This window comes from Trachurus japonicus, chromosome 12, assembly GCF_045865225.1.
Source record: "Trachurus japonicus isolate A0001 chromosome 12, Traja_1.0".
NCBI classification, from domain to species: domain Eukaryota; kingdom Metazoa; phylum Chordata; class Actinopteri; order Carangiformes; family Carangidae; genus Trachurus; species Trachurus japonicus.
The window spans coordinates 6,333,039-6,349,567 of NC_140918.1; the positions used below are offsets into that span (position 1 = coordinate 6,333,039).

Here is a 16,529-nt window from a genome sequence, read left to right on the forward strand (position 1 = left end):
GACTCTGAAACTTCTCCCAGCCCTTAGTCCACATGAGGGTGAGTAGATAATGAGTGAAATTTCGATTTTGGGTGAACTATCCCTTTAAGTTAATATTGAAGTTTTTTTTCTGTTTTCCTCTCTTTTCATACTCACCCCTCCCTCCCTCATTCCTCCCTCCTTCCTCCCCTCGTCCTCTTTAGGCCTTTTGTCTCTCGTCTATAACACATCTCTAAAAGGCGACGGAGGAAACTCTCCCTGTCAAAACGTTGCTTGCTGTTCCTTCCAGGAGCAGATTGATGCGTCTCCCCTCCGCTGTGACTGACAGGCTACATAAACACCCCCCTGACGTCCTGGGGGCCCGGGGGGGGGGGCTGGCACTGTTTTCCTTTATGCCTACGCCCCTGATGTAGATACACTGTGTGCAAGCTGCTATTCTGAGCGGTGCGTATAATTTGGCGTGATGTTCTCACGGCATTAACTTGTAATCTTAATTAATTCATGAACATTTGGACACATTTTGGAAGCGCCGTGTGATGTTTCCAGTGATACATCTCACAGCGAGTGTGTAATGTAATTCCTGCTTTGTGACGATGCCCAGGAGGCAGGAAAGAAAAAAAAAGAAAGAAAAAAAAAAAGACACATCAGGGCCAAATCATGAAAATGCAGTTATACACCTCATTTTCCTTCCACGTTGTTAGAACATGTTGTGACACAGAGGACGAGCGAAACCACTTTGATTTTGTCAAAGTGAAGCAGCTTCAATGGACCTTTCACGTGTTTCACCTCCTCCGCCAACCAAGTGGAGCTCAGCGAGGCCGAGGCCCAGGAGGACGGCGCCACCTGCTGGTCACACTCAGTACTGACTGAACACTGGGGGAAATGAGGGAGGTTCAAACCACAAACAGAAAACTTTATTTAAATGTCTGTAAATATGTTTTTTTGTGTCCCCTATTGTAAAAGAAAATAAATAATTGATTATATTAGGGATCTGATACAACTGATAATATCAATTCTCAAAACTACGGTGGCCCTGAGAGCTCAAATGTTACAAAAATGCTACAAAAAACAAAAAGTTTTGCTTCATCCATCCACGTTTGAAATCGGTGTATTGTGTGTAATTTTTGTTCTTGTTGATTGTATTGTCTTGCTTGTTTTGTTTTACTTGTGCATTTGTTGTTTGTGAATATGTTGTATTATAAGTATATACAGTATATAAAAAAAAGGATCATTATTTGGCATCTGACACAACTGATAATATCAATTCTCAAAATTACGGTGGCCCTGAGAGCTCAACACACTGTCACTTAAGAAAACACTTGCAAAGACTGATTTATTTATTTTTAGTTAGAGTTTAGAGAACTTACAAATAAAATATTAGGAAAAAAGAAGAAAAATCTGTTTATATGTTTTAATTTTATATATCCATGTATCTATGTATCATATCATTAATTAATCATTAAATACAACCTGAATCTGGATAAACAATAAACAACGACTTCTCTGCTTTTATTCTGAAGTGGAAAATGGAAAATCTCAACACGTTTTAAGCCAATAAACAGTGAAGAGACACCGTCATCCGTTAAATATTGTTTATTTCAGTCAGTGTTTACACGGCAAAACAAACAAAATAGAACAAACAGGAAAAAAAAGGTTTAAACACCTTTAGTTAAAGTTAATTTTTCACGTATGTACGATCAGTCAAAGTCTTTGTTAGATATAAAAAATATATATTTATATTTTTAAAATATACTTCCTTTTGTTTTTGACTGTGTGAATGTACATAATAATAAGTACGGAGGAAAAGGCATTAATACGAACACTGATCAATATCATACTGTATATTATTGGGTATTGATTATCCATACATTGCATAATAATGTAACAGGGACGTAAGGGTGAGTCACACAGGTACTATAAATATGAATCCATGTCCATCGATCAATAATCAATGAGAGAGAGTTAAACGATCACCTGCAGGATCTCCACAGCCTTCGTCTGTTTGGTTTGACCCGTGTCCGACTTGGTCCGACCCGCTTTCTCCGCCCCGCCCGTCTTTTCGGCGAGCTCGGGCTGACCGCTCTGCTGGTGGCCGAACTCGAAGCCGATCCTGAGCTCGCCCATGTGGCAGCGCGGCAGCACGTCAGGGATCCACTCGATCACAAACGGACCGGCCTCCTTCTGGTCGGCGCCACCACCGCCAACGCTACCGCCGCCCGGTCCTGGTGGAGACGCAGCAGCAGAGTTCAAGGGATAGTTCAACATTTTGGCAAACTCATCAAATACACAATCCAACAACTCCAAAACGCTCTCATGGACAAGTTGTGACCTGCACATTCACCACGCTATGAGATAATAACAGAACGTTACCAGACAGAGTTGTTTTAGAGGGAAATACATGCGTATAAAACATAGACTTAGGGCTGGGTATCAATCAAAATTTTTCAATACCGGTACCGATACCTTCACTTCGATACCGGTTCCTGAACGATACTTTTTTCAATACCAATTTTTATAACATCAGTTCTAAAAAAAATGAAAATTACATTACACATCACGGTACAAATCTTGAGTTGTATTTTTCTATTCCAACCAGCAGCTTTTCTAAGGCTCAACAGGTAGATCACCCTGGCATGTGTTACAACTTCATTGCAGTTAGATGAATTTTGCAACCTGAAAATATTAGGAAACCACTTTCATACATAATTTTTGTAGTTGACACATTAGGTTTTTAAATAGGCTAAGGGTTTCTGATTTGTTAAATGCAAAAAGTGTTACTATTGTCCCTGGTCTCCCCTAAACATGGCGGTCAGGTAGTCCCATTAAATAAATTAATTTTTAAAAAAAATAAAAAAATGACTATGTGGTGGCCGCCGGCCGTGTTGTGACCCTCCAGGACACAGAGATGGTTGGTCCGCCCCTGTGAACAGCTACACTTGCGCTCCAGCATTTTGCAGGCAGAGGAAACGCTGCTCTGACGTCTGCTCCCTCATGTGCAGTTGCACGTCGCGGAGCCGCACAGACACATACAGAGGTGACAGAAAGAGGCAGGAGGGACTGATAACATGAAATAGCCGAGAGCATATCTGTATGTGTGCGTCGCGGGGCCGCACGGAGAGGCAGTCTCTCGGGAATTATGCAACAAAATACCGGAGTTTTCTGTGCAAAGCGCCAGTCAATTTAAGCACATGAAAAACAATCAAAACCGGACGTTTTCATATTAAAAATCCGGACGACCCTAACAGGACGTGAAGAGGAACAGGTCACCCGATGCATGCAGCAACTACGTAATGTTACAGCTGATCACCGGCAGCGTTATCAGATCTTGATCACGTGATTAACCTCCGGGTACCGAAACTTGGCACCGAAAGACGAGGCATGTTTTGATACTCGGTACTACCGAAGCGTTTCGGTCGGTGCCACAAAAGAACCGAAGTTCGGTACGCAGCCCTACATAGACTGTAAAAAATATGGACGTAGCACCCGTGACGTCACCCATTGGTTTTGGGGAGTCGTTTTTGTGACTCAAATATGGCGGCCTGAACAGCGCCATGTTGGATTGGCTGGCCGAGAACCCGCCCACTGGCCTCGAAGCAGCCTGTCTCCTGACCACTCCGGACCTGTCACTCAACGTTTCTGCGCCCTAATTGGCCAGAGTTTTAACCTAATAACAGTAAAACGGTAGAGTAAAAAAAAAATTCACCCCCCTCAGAGTGTGTGCGGGGGTAGAAACTATCGATTGAGACCAAAAAACGTGCTGACACCAGGCTTTGATCATGTTTACTGAGGATGTAAAGTCGGCGATTTTAACATGGGGGTCTATGGAGAGTCGCTCTCTTCTGACACCAGCCCCCAGAGGAATTCGAGGGGATTGCAGTTTTTTGAACGCGGAAGTGAGCTTCACTCCTCAGACCGACAACTGCCCCCTTGGTATAAAACCACTGATGCGCGTTCCTGTCTCTGCATTTGCCTTGAGAGCAACTCTGTCTGGTAACGTTCTGTTATTATCTCATGGCGTGGTGAATGTGCAGGTCACAACTTGTCCACCAGAGCGTTTTGGAGTTGTTGGATTGTGTATTTGATGAGTTTGATGAGGGAAACCAAGAAATCCCATTAGCCACCATAGCATAGCTTCTCAGCAGCTCACGGCTCCATTCTAAAAATAGCTTGCACCGATTAAATGTAACAAACCTACTCCTAGAACTATAGGGATTATGGCAATGAGCAAATTTTCCAAAATGTTGACCTATCCCTTTAAACTGAAAAACTAAACAAAAAGAAAAACTTTGAAATTAAAAAAAAAAACTATAATAACCTTGCACTGCAGAATGAGAGCGGTCGGTCGCCACTCACCGGCTTTGAGGAAGGTGCGCAGCTCCATGGGTCGTATGGCCTGAGGTCGCTCCGTCCTGAATCCGTCCGGCAGCTCCGGCTCCGGCGGCGGCTCGGGGCAACGGAAACGGGAATAAGAGCCGTCGACGTTTCTCACAAAACTTTGAGATAGTTCGAGAGGAAGCTGGAGAGAAAGAAGATAAATGATGATCTTTTCTACTGGTAGCAACATCTGGACACACCTGTTTATTCATGCAGTCATCCAGTCAGCCAATCTCGTGGCAGCAGATACAGACCATTTATTTTTATCTTTACATACACATCTGTATCTTTATTCTCAATGTGCAACATCTGGTTTACACTTTATATTTAAAGGGTAATTGCCGTTTTTTACAATCTGGACCTTATTTCTAGCATAAAATACGATAATTTACTCACCCAGATAACTTTGGTGTCATTACAAGTCGTTCCGACAAAATTAGCTCCAGCCGAGAGCCGCGTATATCCGTATAATGGAGTCTACAGGGCAGCAGAATGCAGCCTCTAAATAACACATTATCTGCCGCGAAACTCGTTCATTTCACCAATATTTTGTTATGATAGGCTAGTGCTGTTCCCCTCTGAGTCCGGGGTTAGCTGTTATCAACATCCGGGGTCTGTAGGTTGACCTACTCACCTCTGATCTGGATGATGTCATCTCCGACCGCTGCCCGGCTCATTCTGATAATAATCATTCTGCTTCGGCATTCGGGTCCATTTTTATCTCAACTAGCCGGAGCTTTAGTGAGTCCAGGTTGCAGAGAGGAAACCTGTGGCCTCATTTTGTTCTGACAAGTCGGAAACACGCAGAAACGAACCGTACCATTAGCGGTAGCAACAAGCCGCGCGGCGCTCAGAGATGACATCATCCAGATCAGAGGTGAGTAGGTCAACCTATAGACCCCGGATGTTGATAACAGCTAACCCCGGACTCAGAGGGGAATAGCACTAGCCTATCATAACAAAAATATTGGTGAAATGAACGAGTTTCGCGGCAGATAATGTGTTATTTAGAGGCTGCATCCCGCTGCCCGGTAGACTCATTATATGGATATACGCGGCTCTCGGCTGGAGCTGATTTGGTCGGAACGACTTGTAATGACACCAAAGTTATCTGGGTGAGTAAATGATCGTATTTTATGCTAGAAATAAGGTCCAGATTGTAAAAAACGGCAATTACCCTTTAAGTGTTCTTGGCCAGAACTTCTACTTCTGCACCTGCAGGGCTTCGTTTTCTGCAACTGGTGAAATCCTCTCAATTATCCTCTAAATAAAGAATTACTAAAGAGTAAATAAAATAACAACGACAGGATTTTGAATCGGTTTTTTTTTTTGTTTTACCTCTGGAGTGTCGAAGATGCGTTTGACCTGCATGATGTTGGTGATGTGCCAGGTGTACTTGGAGAAGGAGCCGAGGGGAAGTCCGTCGTTTCTCACAAACGCTGTCGGAGACACAGAGAGGACAAGAAGAGCAGGAGCCATGATTGTTGTTGTTTTTGTTTTTTTAATCCAGTGAGTTCAGACCCCAATAAAACACACAGATACACACAACATGTGAGAAGAAACGCCGGTTGACCGACCTGTGGTGAAGTTGGGCAGCCTCCTCTTCTTGGACCCGAGCGACAGGCGATGCTGCAGAGCGTTGAAGAACTCCTGAGGAATGTGGTAGATCAGAGGCTGTGGTTTCCCTGGCAACAAACAACAACAACAACAACAACAACAACAGGTGTTAGTGTCGACCTTTAACTTCTTACACATATCTGTATGGATGTTTTAGCTTTAGCTTTACCGTCAAACTGATAGTGCATCGTCTGGTGGATCCTCTCAGTGACACTCGCCAACCACTGATGGAAACCCAGCGTCACAGTCCGCTCATCCACAGCCTGAGAGCTCCCTAACGCACGCACACACACACACACACACACACGCACACACACACACACACACACACACACACACACACACACTGATTAGACACAAACATCATAACAAGAGAGGAGGCTCTGATTGGCTGACTGTTTTCTTAAGGGATCCAATACAAAACAGAGCAGATTTCAGAATAAAACGCTCAGAGAAACCAAATCCTGGGGCGGGGCTTTGTTTGTGACATCACAAAGTGACAGGAAGTCCTGACGGCTGGTTTTTAAAGGCTCAGTTTCTGAATACAGGCTGTGTGCATTTCTCTGTGGACTGAGGCTTTGATACTTTCACAGTATTAATATAGAACCTAGAGCTGCTTTATCATCACACCACACATGGACATCTACCTTTATACTGTATGGAGCTTTAACACAAACATCTACCTTTATACTGTATGGAGCTTTAACACAAACATCTACCTTTATACCGTATGGAGCTTTAACACAAACATCTACCTTTATACCGTATGGAGCTTTAACACAAACATCTACCTCTATACCGTATGGAGCTTTAACACAAACATCTACCTCTATACCGTATGGAGCTTTAACACAAACATCTACCTCTATACCGTATGGAGCTTTAACACAAACATCTACCTTTATACTGTATGGAGCTTTAACACAAACATCTACCTTTATACCGTATGGAGCTTTAATACAAACATCTACCTTTATACTGTATGGAGCTTTAACACAAACATCTACCTTTATACCGTATGGAGCTTTAATACAAACATCTACCTTTATACTGTATGGAGCTTTAACACAAACATCTACCTTTATACCGTATGGAGCTTTAATACAAACATCTACCTTTATACCGTATGGAGCTTTAACACAAACATCTACCTTTATACCGTATGGAGCTTTAACACAAACATCTACCTTTATACCAGGGGTATTCAATTAAAATTCATTGAGGTCCAGTTACTAAACTTTCATTCAAGTGAAAGGTCCAAACCTTATAAAGTCCAAATGGTGTCTTATATATAAGCTATAGCCTACCCCAACGAAGTGCATTTTCATATCTATTGTCAATTTTCAACACAGGAAACATTTAACATAGTGCACTTTTATAGTAAACAACTAGCTTTTTTTTAAACATTTTTTTTTTACCATGAATAAAAGTAGCTCCCAGGCAAATTAATTTAAGGCCTGTATTTCAATTAAAGAGAACAAGACCGAATAAATAAGGGGGTTTCCCTGTTTGTTTGTTTGTTTGTTTGTTTGTTTGGTGCTTTTTTCTTTCTTCCTTTCTTTTTTTGAGGCCAAGGTGTCAAAAGCATCTTGATAGCTGCACTGTCATTGTATTGTCCCCCTCCATTAAATATGGAGGAAGGCTGAAAATCACAGGATATGTCTGTTCTGTTCTGGTGATACAAGTCAGTAGTCCTGAAATAGGTGTTTCTCTAACACACATTCTACACCTCTGAAGCGACGTCTTCCCGCATACGAGCTTCCTGCTCCTTGCAAACGGGGCAGAGCTCCGCGTGAAGAAGTTTACAGACCGAGGGAGAACCGGGGGTCAACACAACACCGGCGGAGAAGCAGGAAACAAGTACGTCGCACCGCTACGGCGTTGTGAGCGCACATTAAAGTAATGGGCTTGTGCGCGCAAGAGACCCTTCTGAACGGCCCCCACACGCGCGCACACACGCTTAACCAAGGCGGCGGCGGCGGCCACAAACGCCCAGCGGCTCGCCTTTGACTTCAGCATCAACTTTTTTTTATTTTGGAGCAAGGCATGCTGTCATCACTCCGTCTCCTTTCTCTTTCCCTCTCAGACGCACTGGCCGCACCGGGTAAACAAACGATCTGATTGGCTCAATTGAGTGAAGCTGCCGTATTGACCTATAGCTGAGCCCGCTGTCCCGTCGGAAAAAAATGTTATTATTAGAGATTGGTCTCGGGTCCGGATCGAACCATCACTCGGTCCGGGTCCGGACCGAGGTCCGCCATTTGGTGATGCCTGCTTTATACCGTATGGAGCTTTGATAGGAGGCTGCACAGAGGCCCGAGATGAGAAGAACGACAGATGGGAAATAATAAGACAAGAAAGAGAGAGAGAGAAGGAAGAGAGGACAAACATGGAGGACATACTCTTCTGTGATCAATTAATTAACCTCCAGGAGGTGTTATGATAATAAAAGACCACACACCAGAGAGCGAGTCGTCCAAACGAAGCTTCTTCACTTTGTGGTGGGAGTTCACCGGTTCGGTCTGATGTACGAGTTTCTCACTGGGACCAGTTACTCTGCTGGGAGCACTGGGCTGCACGTCTGAGAGAGAGACAGAGAGAGAGATGGACAGACAAAAGTCAACCAAATAATACATTAAAGGAAAAGTCTGACATGTTGGGACATCAAGTAGATCTGCATAATTAGCCTTGCTTAGCATCAAGACTGGAAACTGCAGACATTCATTTATTATTCCCTCCAAATGTGAATGTTTTTACTTTTCACGCTAACTTGGATTCATTTAAAAAGATCTATGCGAATGGGAATATTTAAAGGGATAGTTCAACATTTTTGGCAAATTGCACCATTGCCATAATCCCTATAGTCATAGCAAGCTATTTTTAGAACGGCGGAGCAGAGCCGCGAGCTGCTCAGAGCTACACTACAGAGGCTCATGGGATTTCTTGGTTTCCCTCATCAAACTCATCAAATACACAATCCAACAACTCCACAACGCTCTGGTGGACAAGTTGTGACCTGCACATTCACCACGCTATGAGATAATAGCACAACATTACCAGACAGAGTTGTTTTAGAGGTAAATTCATGCAAAACCGCTGATGCGCGTTCCCGTCGGGGGCAGTTTTTCATCAAGCAGTCTGTATTTACCTCTAAAACAACTCTGGTCACACACACACACACACACACAGAGAGACAGGCAGAGAGGGGGGGAGAGAGAGAGAGAGAGAGAGAATGGGAGTGCAGCAGTGCGCACGCGGTAAAAGCAAAACTATACCGATCAGTGCGTCAACTTCAACAGATCTCCGACTCTTTCAAAGGACGTTAAATCTTAATAAACAACATGGAATTATGGGGATTTGTTCTGTAAACGTTGTGTTATTATCTCATAGCGTGGTGAATGTGCAGGTCACAACTTGTCCACCAGAGCGTTTTGGGGTTGTTGGATTGTGTATTTGATGAGTTTGATGAGGGAAACCAAGAAATCCCATGAGCCTCCGTAGCGTAGCTCTGAGCAGCTCGCGGCTCTGCTCTGCCGTTCTAAAAATAGCTTGCACTGACAATTAAAGGTAACGAACCTACTGCTATGACGATAGAGGTATATATGGTGAGATGAGGATCTGACTAAATGTTGAACTATCCCTTTAATCTCAGTGTAAAGTGACTCTACCACTGTGGCTGTAGCTGATGAAAGCAGCGAACTCTGAGGCCAGTTTCTCGTCGCTGGCGAAGGCGCAGACGCAGGCGTAGAAGTGGAGACACGGCTGTGGCGCTCCCGCCGCTCCATCAGCACCGGGTTTACTCCTCCGGCCGCCACCGCCGCCGCTGCTGCTGCTGGTCGCCTGGCAACTGCAGTGGAAGACGCCATGTTGCTGCTGCTGCTGCTGCGTCGTCGTCTCCCTGCTCCTCCTCTCGGTCTTGGACGCCTCCATCCCGCCGGCGCCCACTGTGAGATGCAGCAGCCCCAGAGGATGATGGGAGTCCGGGTGGCACTTCACCACCAGCGTTTCCTTGGAGACGCGCTGCACCAGCGGCCCCGGGGACTCGGTGGCGAGCTGCCACAGCTCCTCCCGCGCCTGGACGGAGGCGTGCAGCCCCTCCAGGACGGAGCTCTTCAGGGTCAGCGGCGTCGCTCGGCTCTGACACTCGATGGCCTGTTTGATGTGGACGCAGAGGCTGTCCGACTGTTTGGAGGCGTCCGCCGCCACCGCGGGGTCTGCCTCGCTCTGATTTGACCTTTGAATAGGGTTGCAAAGGGGCAGAAAATTTCCAGTAAATTTCCGGTAAATTTCCAGAAACTTTCCATTGGAAGTTATGGTGGAGAATTTTGGAAATATTCCAAAATGGAAACTTTTCATGGGAATTTTTGGGAATTATGGGAATTAACTGGAAATTGGGGGTAATTTAAACAAACTGTATCATATCTAGGGTTGCAAAGAGCGGATAATTTCCAGTAAATTTCCAGAAACTTTCCATGAGAAGTTAAGGTGGGGAATTTTGGAAATATTCCAAATTGGAAACTTTTCATGGGAATTTATGGGAATTAACTGGAAATTGGGGGTAATTTAAACAAACTGTATCATATCTAGGGTTGCAAAGGGGCGGAAAATTTCCAGTAAATTTCCAGAAACTTTCCATGGAAAGTTAAGGTGGGGAATTTTGGAAATATTCCAAATTAGAAACTTTCCATGGGAATTATGGGAATTTATGGGAATTCACTGGAAATTTTGGGTAATTTAAACAAACTGTATCATATCTAGGGTTGCAAAGGGGTGGAAAATTTCCAGTAAATTTCCAGAAACTTTCCATGGAAAGTTAAGGTGGGGAATTTTGGAAATATTCCAAATTGGAAACTTTCCATGGGAATTTGGGGGAATTTATGGGAATTAACTGGAAATTGGGGGTAATTTAAACAAACTGTATGATATCTAGGGTTGCAAAGGGGTGGACAATTTCCAGTATATTTCCGGTAAATTTCCAGAAACTTTCCATGGGAAGTTAAGGTGTGGAATTTTGGAAATATTCCAAATTGGAAACTTTCCATGGGAATTATCGGGAATTTATGGGAAATAACTGGAAATTGGGGGTAATTTAAACATACTGTATCATATCTAGGGTTGCAAAGGGACGGAAAATTTCCAGTAAGTTCCCGGTAAATTTCCAGAAACTTTCCATGGAAAGTTAAGGTGGGGAATTTTGGAAATATTCCAAATTGGAAACTTTCCATGGGAATTATGGGAATTTGGGGGAATTTATGGGAATTAACTGGAAATTGGGGGTAATTTAAACAAACTGTATCATATCTAAACATAAATGTAAATATTTTGTTTTGTCATAAGCAGACATCCATGCAAAATTAAAAAACATGACATTTCAACAGATTTATTTGTGAGTAGAACCGAAAATTCCCAGAACAACCCTACCTTTGACCCTGTCTGCAAGAGGGCAGGAAGCAGCGGCCCAGGTTGATGCGTGTTAGCAGCGTGGCGCCGTCACCGGTCGCTATGGCGGTGTCGGTGGGGACCAGCTCCACGAAGCCCAGCTGCGTCGCCGTGGCGCCTCGTCCTCGGTGACACACTGAAAACACCTGGACTCCTCCTCCTCCTCCTCCTCCCTCGCGCTCCTTCCCGCCTCTCTCCTCGCTGTCGATGATCACCTTCATAGAAATATATAAGAAGACTAGATGACTCACCCGCCGCTATTGCTCAATGACACGGTGTAGCCAGTACGGCGGCCATCTTGGGACGGGCAACTCTCTCTCTCAGAGCATTAAGCCTATGGTGCATGTTCTGCTATAACGACCAGAACTTGCTCAGTTTTTGTCCGATTTCCAAACGGTTTGATTATTTATGAACGTTTATGCAGTTATGATGCAGCATACTTAAAATCACAGATAATTTTAATCATGTACTTTTTTAATAAAAGTAACATTATGCAAATAGTTAAAGGGACAACGAGGAGTTTGTATTTGGTTATAAAAAAGTCTCACCTTAATGTGGATGAATCTACGCTACCCACACTTGTTAATGGGTCCATTTTCGATCAATATATATATATTTGTTATTTTAATTAATGGTGGAAATGCTGGGCGAGCTGACCAGCATTTCCTTACTTTCGGTTTTGCGGTATCTGATCGGCTTCGAACCTCCGACTTTAATTCCTGATGAATGAAAACATTCTGGGCAAGACGTCCTTCTTGCGCCGGTCCAAGAATTTCACAGTGCGCGCGGAGGCTCACGGTAAATGGAGTATGAGAACACCTCGCTTTCCAAAACTCCTTGTTGTCCCTTTAAAGTAATAGCTACATACTGATTTATTTTTCACAGAGTTAGTAATAGTTTTTTTTTAGTGAAGATGACTGTTGTTGCCCGTTCCATTATAGAGTGCCGAAGCGGAAGCAGGAAGTAACGGCGCCATTGGTCCTCAATTCGAAAAAAGTCTCCATACAAATGAATGAGAGTCCAAGTTTTATTTCGTGATCCGTTTGAACTATGCCATGAGAAAAAAATATGTCCTCTATCTGTTTAAAACATCACTTTTCATGCCGAGAAATCAGCAGTTTATCGTAAAACGGCAACAGAAGAATGTATTTTGTGTGACGACGCTCTACGGACTACAACTGACACGGGAAAGGGCAGCATGTGGTGTGTGACGTCACCTACGCCACCTGTAGTCTTTATGGTTACGGACTCTTCGGAATTTTATTTTACAATAGTTTTACAACAAACTGCTGATTTCTCGGCATGAAACGTGATGTTTTAAACAGGTAGAGGTCATATTTTTTTCTCATGGCACAATTCAATCGGATCACGAAATAAAACTTTCACTCCCGTTCATTTGTATGGAGACTTTTTTCGAATTGAGGACCCATGGCGCCGTTACTTCCTGCTTCCGCTTCGGCGCTCTATGGCCGACTGTGAGCTACGCCTGCGTGTAGTCCAATCCACCCCCTTGATCACCTTCACCACCTCCACCGTGCACTTCTTCCCGTTCCTGCCGCCCGCCGTGGCGTTCCTGAGCGACACGCCGCACGCCTTGTTCTTGCAGCTGAGGCCGCGGGTGCCGTTGTAGACGCCGCACTGGGGACACTTGCGAATGCCGCGCAGGGTGGCGCGCCCCAGGTTGGAGAGGAAGGAAGGGGTGGTGGACGCCGCCGTCGTTGTCGCGGTTGTGGTCGTGGTCGTCTTTCGGCCGTCTCGCTGTTTCGCCGCCAGGTTGGTCTGAGCGGCGGAGGATGAGACCAGGGAGGAGGAGGAGGAGGTGGAGGTGGAGGACGCCGTCACCTCAGCCTCCATCCTGGGGCTCAGATCAGCTGCAGACGACGAGATTCAAGTCTTCACAGAGAAGGAAACATAAACTTTTTTCATCTGAATTGTAGAAAAATACTTATAACAATGTTTCAAATCAGTTTTTGAACATTTTATCACCGTCCTGCTTTGAAGATCCAGTTTTTCTTATTCTGCAGAAACAGCTGATCTGTTCAACCTTATTTTAAAGTTATAGCAGAAGTAAGCGGAATTTTTGTGTTAATATAAGTCTTAAATAGTTTTATCTTCCGACAGCAATCACTTATATAGAGTGTTTGGTCTGAAACACGGGTCTGTCAGTCACTCTGCTCTGAGCCGAGGAGAAAACTTTCCTTGTTTCCTACAACCTTTATCCAATGAGGAGGGAGAACGGCATAAAGGGGCGGTCCTCTCTGTGTGTGCAGCCAAGGGATGCGCGTGAATGTGGTGACGTAGGGACGAGGACCAATTCAACCAATTCAATAAATAAAGAAATGAATAGATCCATGACGAGGACGGGGACTGCTAACTCCATCGGCTGACAGGAAGTTAGCCAAAACGACCGGATCGCTTACTTCTGCTTTAAGGTTTTTATTTATCTTTGTGGCTTTTATTGTTGTTTTATTTCTTGACACTTTCTGGATTTCATTGTGTTTGTGTTTCCCAACATTTTTTATATAAGCTCAATAGAGCTGCAACAATTAATCGAACAATAATTGATTATTAAATTAATTGTCAACTATTTTGATAATCGAATAATCGGTTTGAGTCGTTTAAGAAAACAAGTTCCAAATTCTCTGATTCTCAGCTTCTTTAATGTGAATATTTCTGGTTTCTTTATTCCTTTATGACAGTAAACTGAGTCTCTCTTTGGTTTGTGGACAAAACAAGACATTTGAGGACGTCGTCTTGTGGTTTGGGAAACACTGATTGATATTTTTGAACATTTTTGAACATTTTATTGACCAAACAACTAATCGATTAATCGTTTAAATAATCAACAGATTAATCGATAATGAAAACAATCGTTAGTTGCAGCCCTAAAGCTCAACATTGTTGTTTCTTGTGTTTAACTCACGTCCGTACCTCAGGATGCCACTGGATACAAACATGTCAAAGGGTCTGTAGTTGTTTTGCCTCAGTCTGAAGATGGTTTTGTCTTTTTATGGTTGTCTTGCATCATTTAGTGTCTCTTTGTTTTCTTCTTTGTTTTCTCTCTTTCTGTGAAATCCAGGGACCCCTGACCTCTGACCCTTTGGGCCTCCGAGTCCAGTGGGTGCAGCAGGTCCTTTCATTAACCCGTTCATGGGTTCAGCTTCCGACCGAGACTGACACACTTTTATTGTAGCACTTTATTCTACTTTATTTAGCAGCGTTTCTATGTTTTTGTCCAATCTGCTGCTGTTTATGCTGGAATGTTTAATTTTAATTTTCATCTCTTTGTGTTTATTTATATATATCATTTGTGGAAAACATACTCAGGTCCTTTACTTTCATTAAAAAAAAACGTATTAGTAGTAATAAATCTGAGCATCTATGTATTTTTGAGCTGAAACTGAGACAAAACAATAAACATGCAAGTCTAAGGAAACACTCACGAACAGGCCTTTTGTCACAATATTCCTAGATTTTATAGGCATTAATTGATTATAAAAGAAAGGAATCTGCACGTAAATAAACCACGAAAATAATAATGAGATGCTGTGATGATGCATCACAGTTCAGACACTTTTGCAATATGAATATTAGTTTTGAAAATATTTATACTTTTAAAATGGATATAGCAGAGTAGACAGTAAAAATATATTACTAAAATGTCTCCTAAAATGCAGTATTTTATTAAATTACTTTCCACCATTGATATTAAATGTATATTTTATTGCTTTAATGATTGTCATCACTGTCATATTAGTGTACAGTGAGTCTCTGTGTTAGTGCATGCATGCAAACCTAATTTCCTGCAGGATTAATCATAAAGCTGAAGCCAAAATATGTATTAAAAAAAATATATAATCATGTTATTAAACTTTAATTAACGCCCTGCTGCCCTCTTTAAGTTTTGCTAACAATTTGACCGCATTAAAAACGACATGACCGTGTCTGCAGATGTGAATAAACCGCAGCAAGGACTCCGCTCGTGACCAAACCGTTGTGTGTGTGTGTTTTTTTTTTTTTTAATCAAATTGTTCAAACTACCTGTGTTCAGCTTCTGTTTGGTCAAATCCAGCTCCTCTCTGGCTCCAAAACCGTCTCGACCGTCGCCATTGCTCCTTACATCCCGACAACCGCATTGCGCCTGTAACGACACTCCTGATTGGTCGGAGACAGTCACGTGACGAAGGAGTGGGGGGGAAACGGGTGGGGCGCGTGCTCTGGCGGCGGTGCATCATGGGAAGTGTAGTTCTTGTACAGAAATCGATTTAAAACGAGGGAAACTGAACATAAAGTTCTTCAAAATCAAAATGATGATAGAAAAATGTTAATTTGAAAAGTGTTTTGAAACAATTTAGAGCCGTTTGAAACACTTCCGGTTTTAGGAGTAGCGTCGATCACCATATGGACGTTAAATTAATCACACTCTGAGGTCGTTTCGCATCTTTGTTTTGTGCATGTACCCTTTTTTGATTTCTAAATGAACTCAAGTGTTCATTTTATCAAACCAACAACTTTTTTATAGCTTTGAGCCTCATTGTTGTCTTCTTCACTTACAATTTTAATCTAGCCAAATTTTCTGTTTGTAAATTTTCTGTCGGTCAGTGATTTTTTGTCTTGCCAGAGCCAAAGAAAATTTTCCATGTCATGTAGATTGAATAGACAACAAAGCTTTCCTTAATTCTGAGTCTGAATCTGTGCCGAGTACCTCTGAACCTTTAAAGTTATCCCAGGTGATGTTGTAAAGAACTACATCTAATTGTCTTAAATGTCTCCAGTCTCACTGTACTGCTTGTTTGATCCATGATATATTTATAGAACTATGCAAACTATGAAATATTAAACTGAATGTTGCTTTCTAAAAAAACAATTTAAAATGAACGTTGCATCTGGTCACTGTGTCCTCAAACAACCTTCCCATGGGTTTTTTCATCAGCTACAATAAACTTTTGTCATTTTGCAAGTGAAATTTACAAACATTTTTCAATTCATTGTCAAATTTAGGGATTTATTGAACCTACAGGCAGTTTTGTACTTTTCAAAACCTGCAACCCTAGTCAATAAGAGATTAGATCCATATGACAGCGATTTTCAGTTGCAGCTCTATTCAACACCCTAAAGTA

At 42.8% G+C, this 16,529-nt stretch overlaps 1 protein-coding gene across 1 annotated transcript; it reads right to left on the reverse strand.

Moving 5' to 3' along the window:
* Positions 1-1,554: 1,554 nt before the first annotated feature.
* LOC146976976 (uncharacterized protein C2orf42 homolog) lies at positions 1,555-15,575 on the reverse strand. Its single transcript, XM_085792778.1, has 10 exons — positions 15,451-15,575; positions 12,928-13,302; positions 11,392-11,624; positions 9,639-10,204; positions 8,432-8,551; positions 6,140-6,244; positions 5,931-6,038; positions 5,692-5,792; positions 4,333-4,495; positions 1,555-2,201 (listed from the first exon to the last, which is right to left on the reverse strand). Exons 2-10 carry the CDS (start codon positions 13,261-13,263, stop codon positions 1,942-1,944), a joined length of 1,992 nt encoding a protein of 663 aa, XP_085648904.1. The 5' UTR covers positions 13,264-13,302; positions 15,451-15,575; the 3' UTR covers positions 1,555-1,941.
* Positions 15,576-16,529: the final 954 nt, after the last annotated feature.

Bases quoted from the DNA above. Each gene is read 5' to 3' on its own strand.
- LOC146976976 (XM_085792778.1), bottom strand. From the start codon at position 13,263: ATGGAGGCTGAGGTGACGGCGTCCTCCACCTCCACCTCCTCCTCCTCC. The intron at 8,552-9,638 runs GTAGAGTCACTT...TCTCTCTCTCAG, and splicing joins CATCAGCTACAGCCACAGTG to ACGTGCAGCCCAGTGCTCCC. The intron at 2,202-4,332 runs GTGAGTGGCGAC...CGTCTCCACCAG, and splicing joins GCGCACCTTCCTCAAAGCCG to GACCGGGCGGCGGTAGCGTT.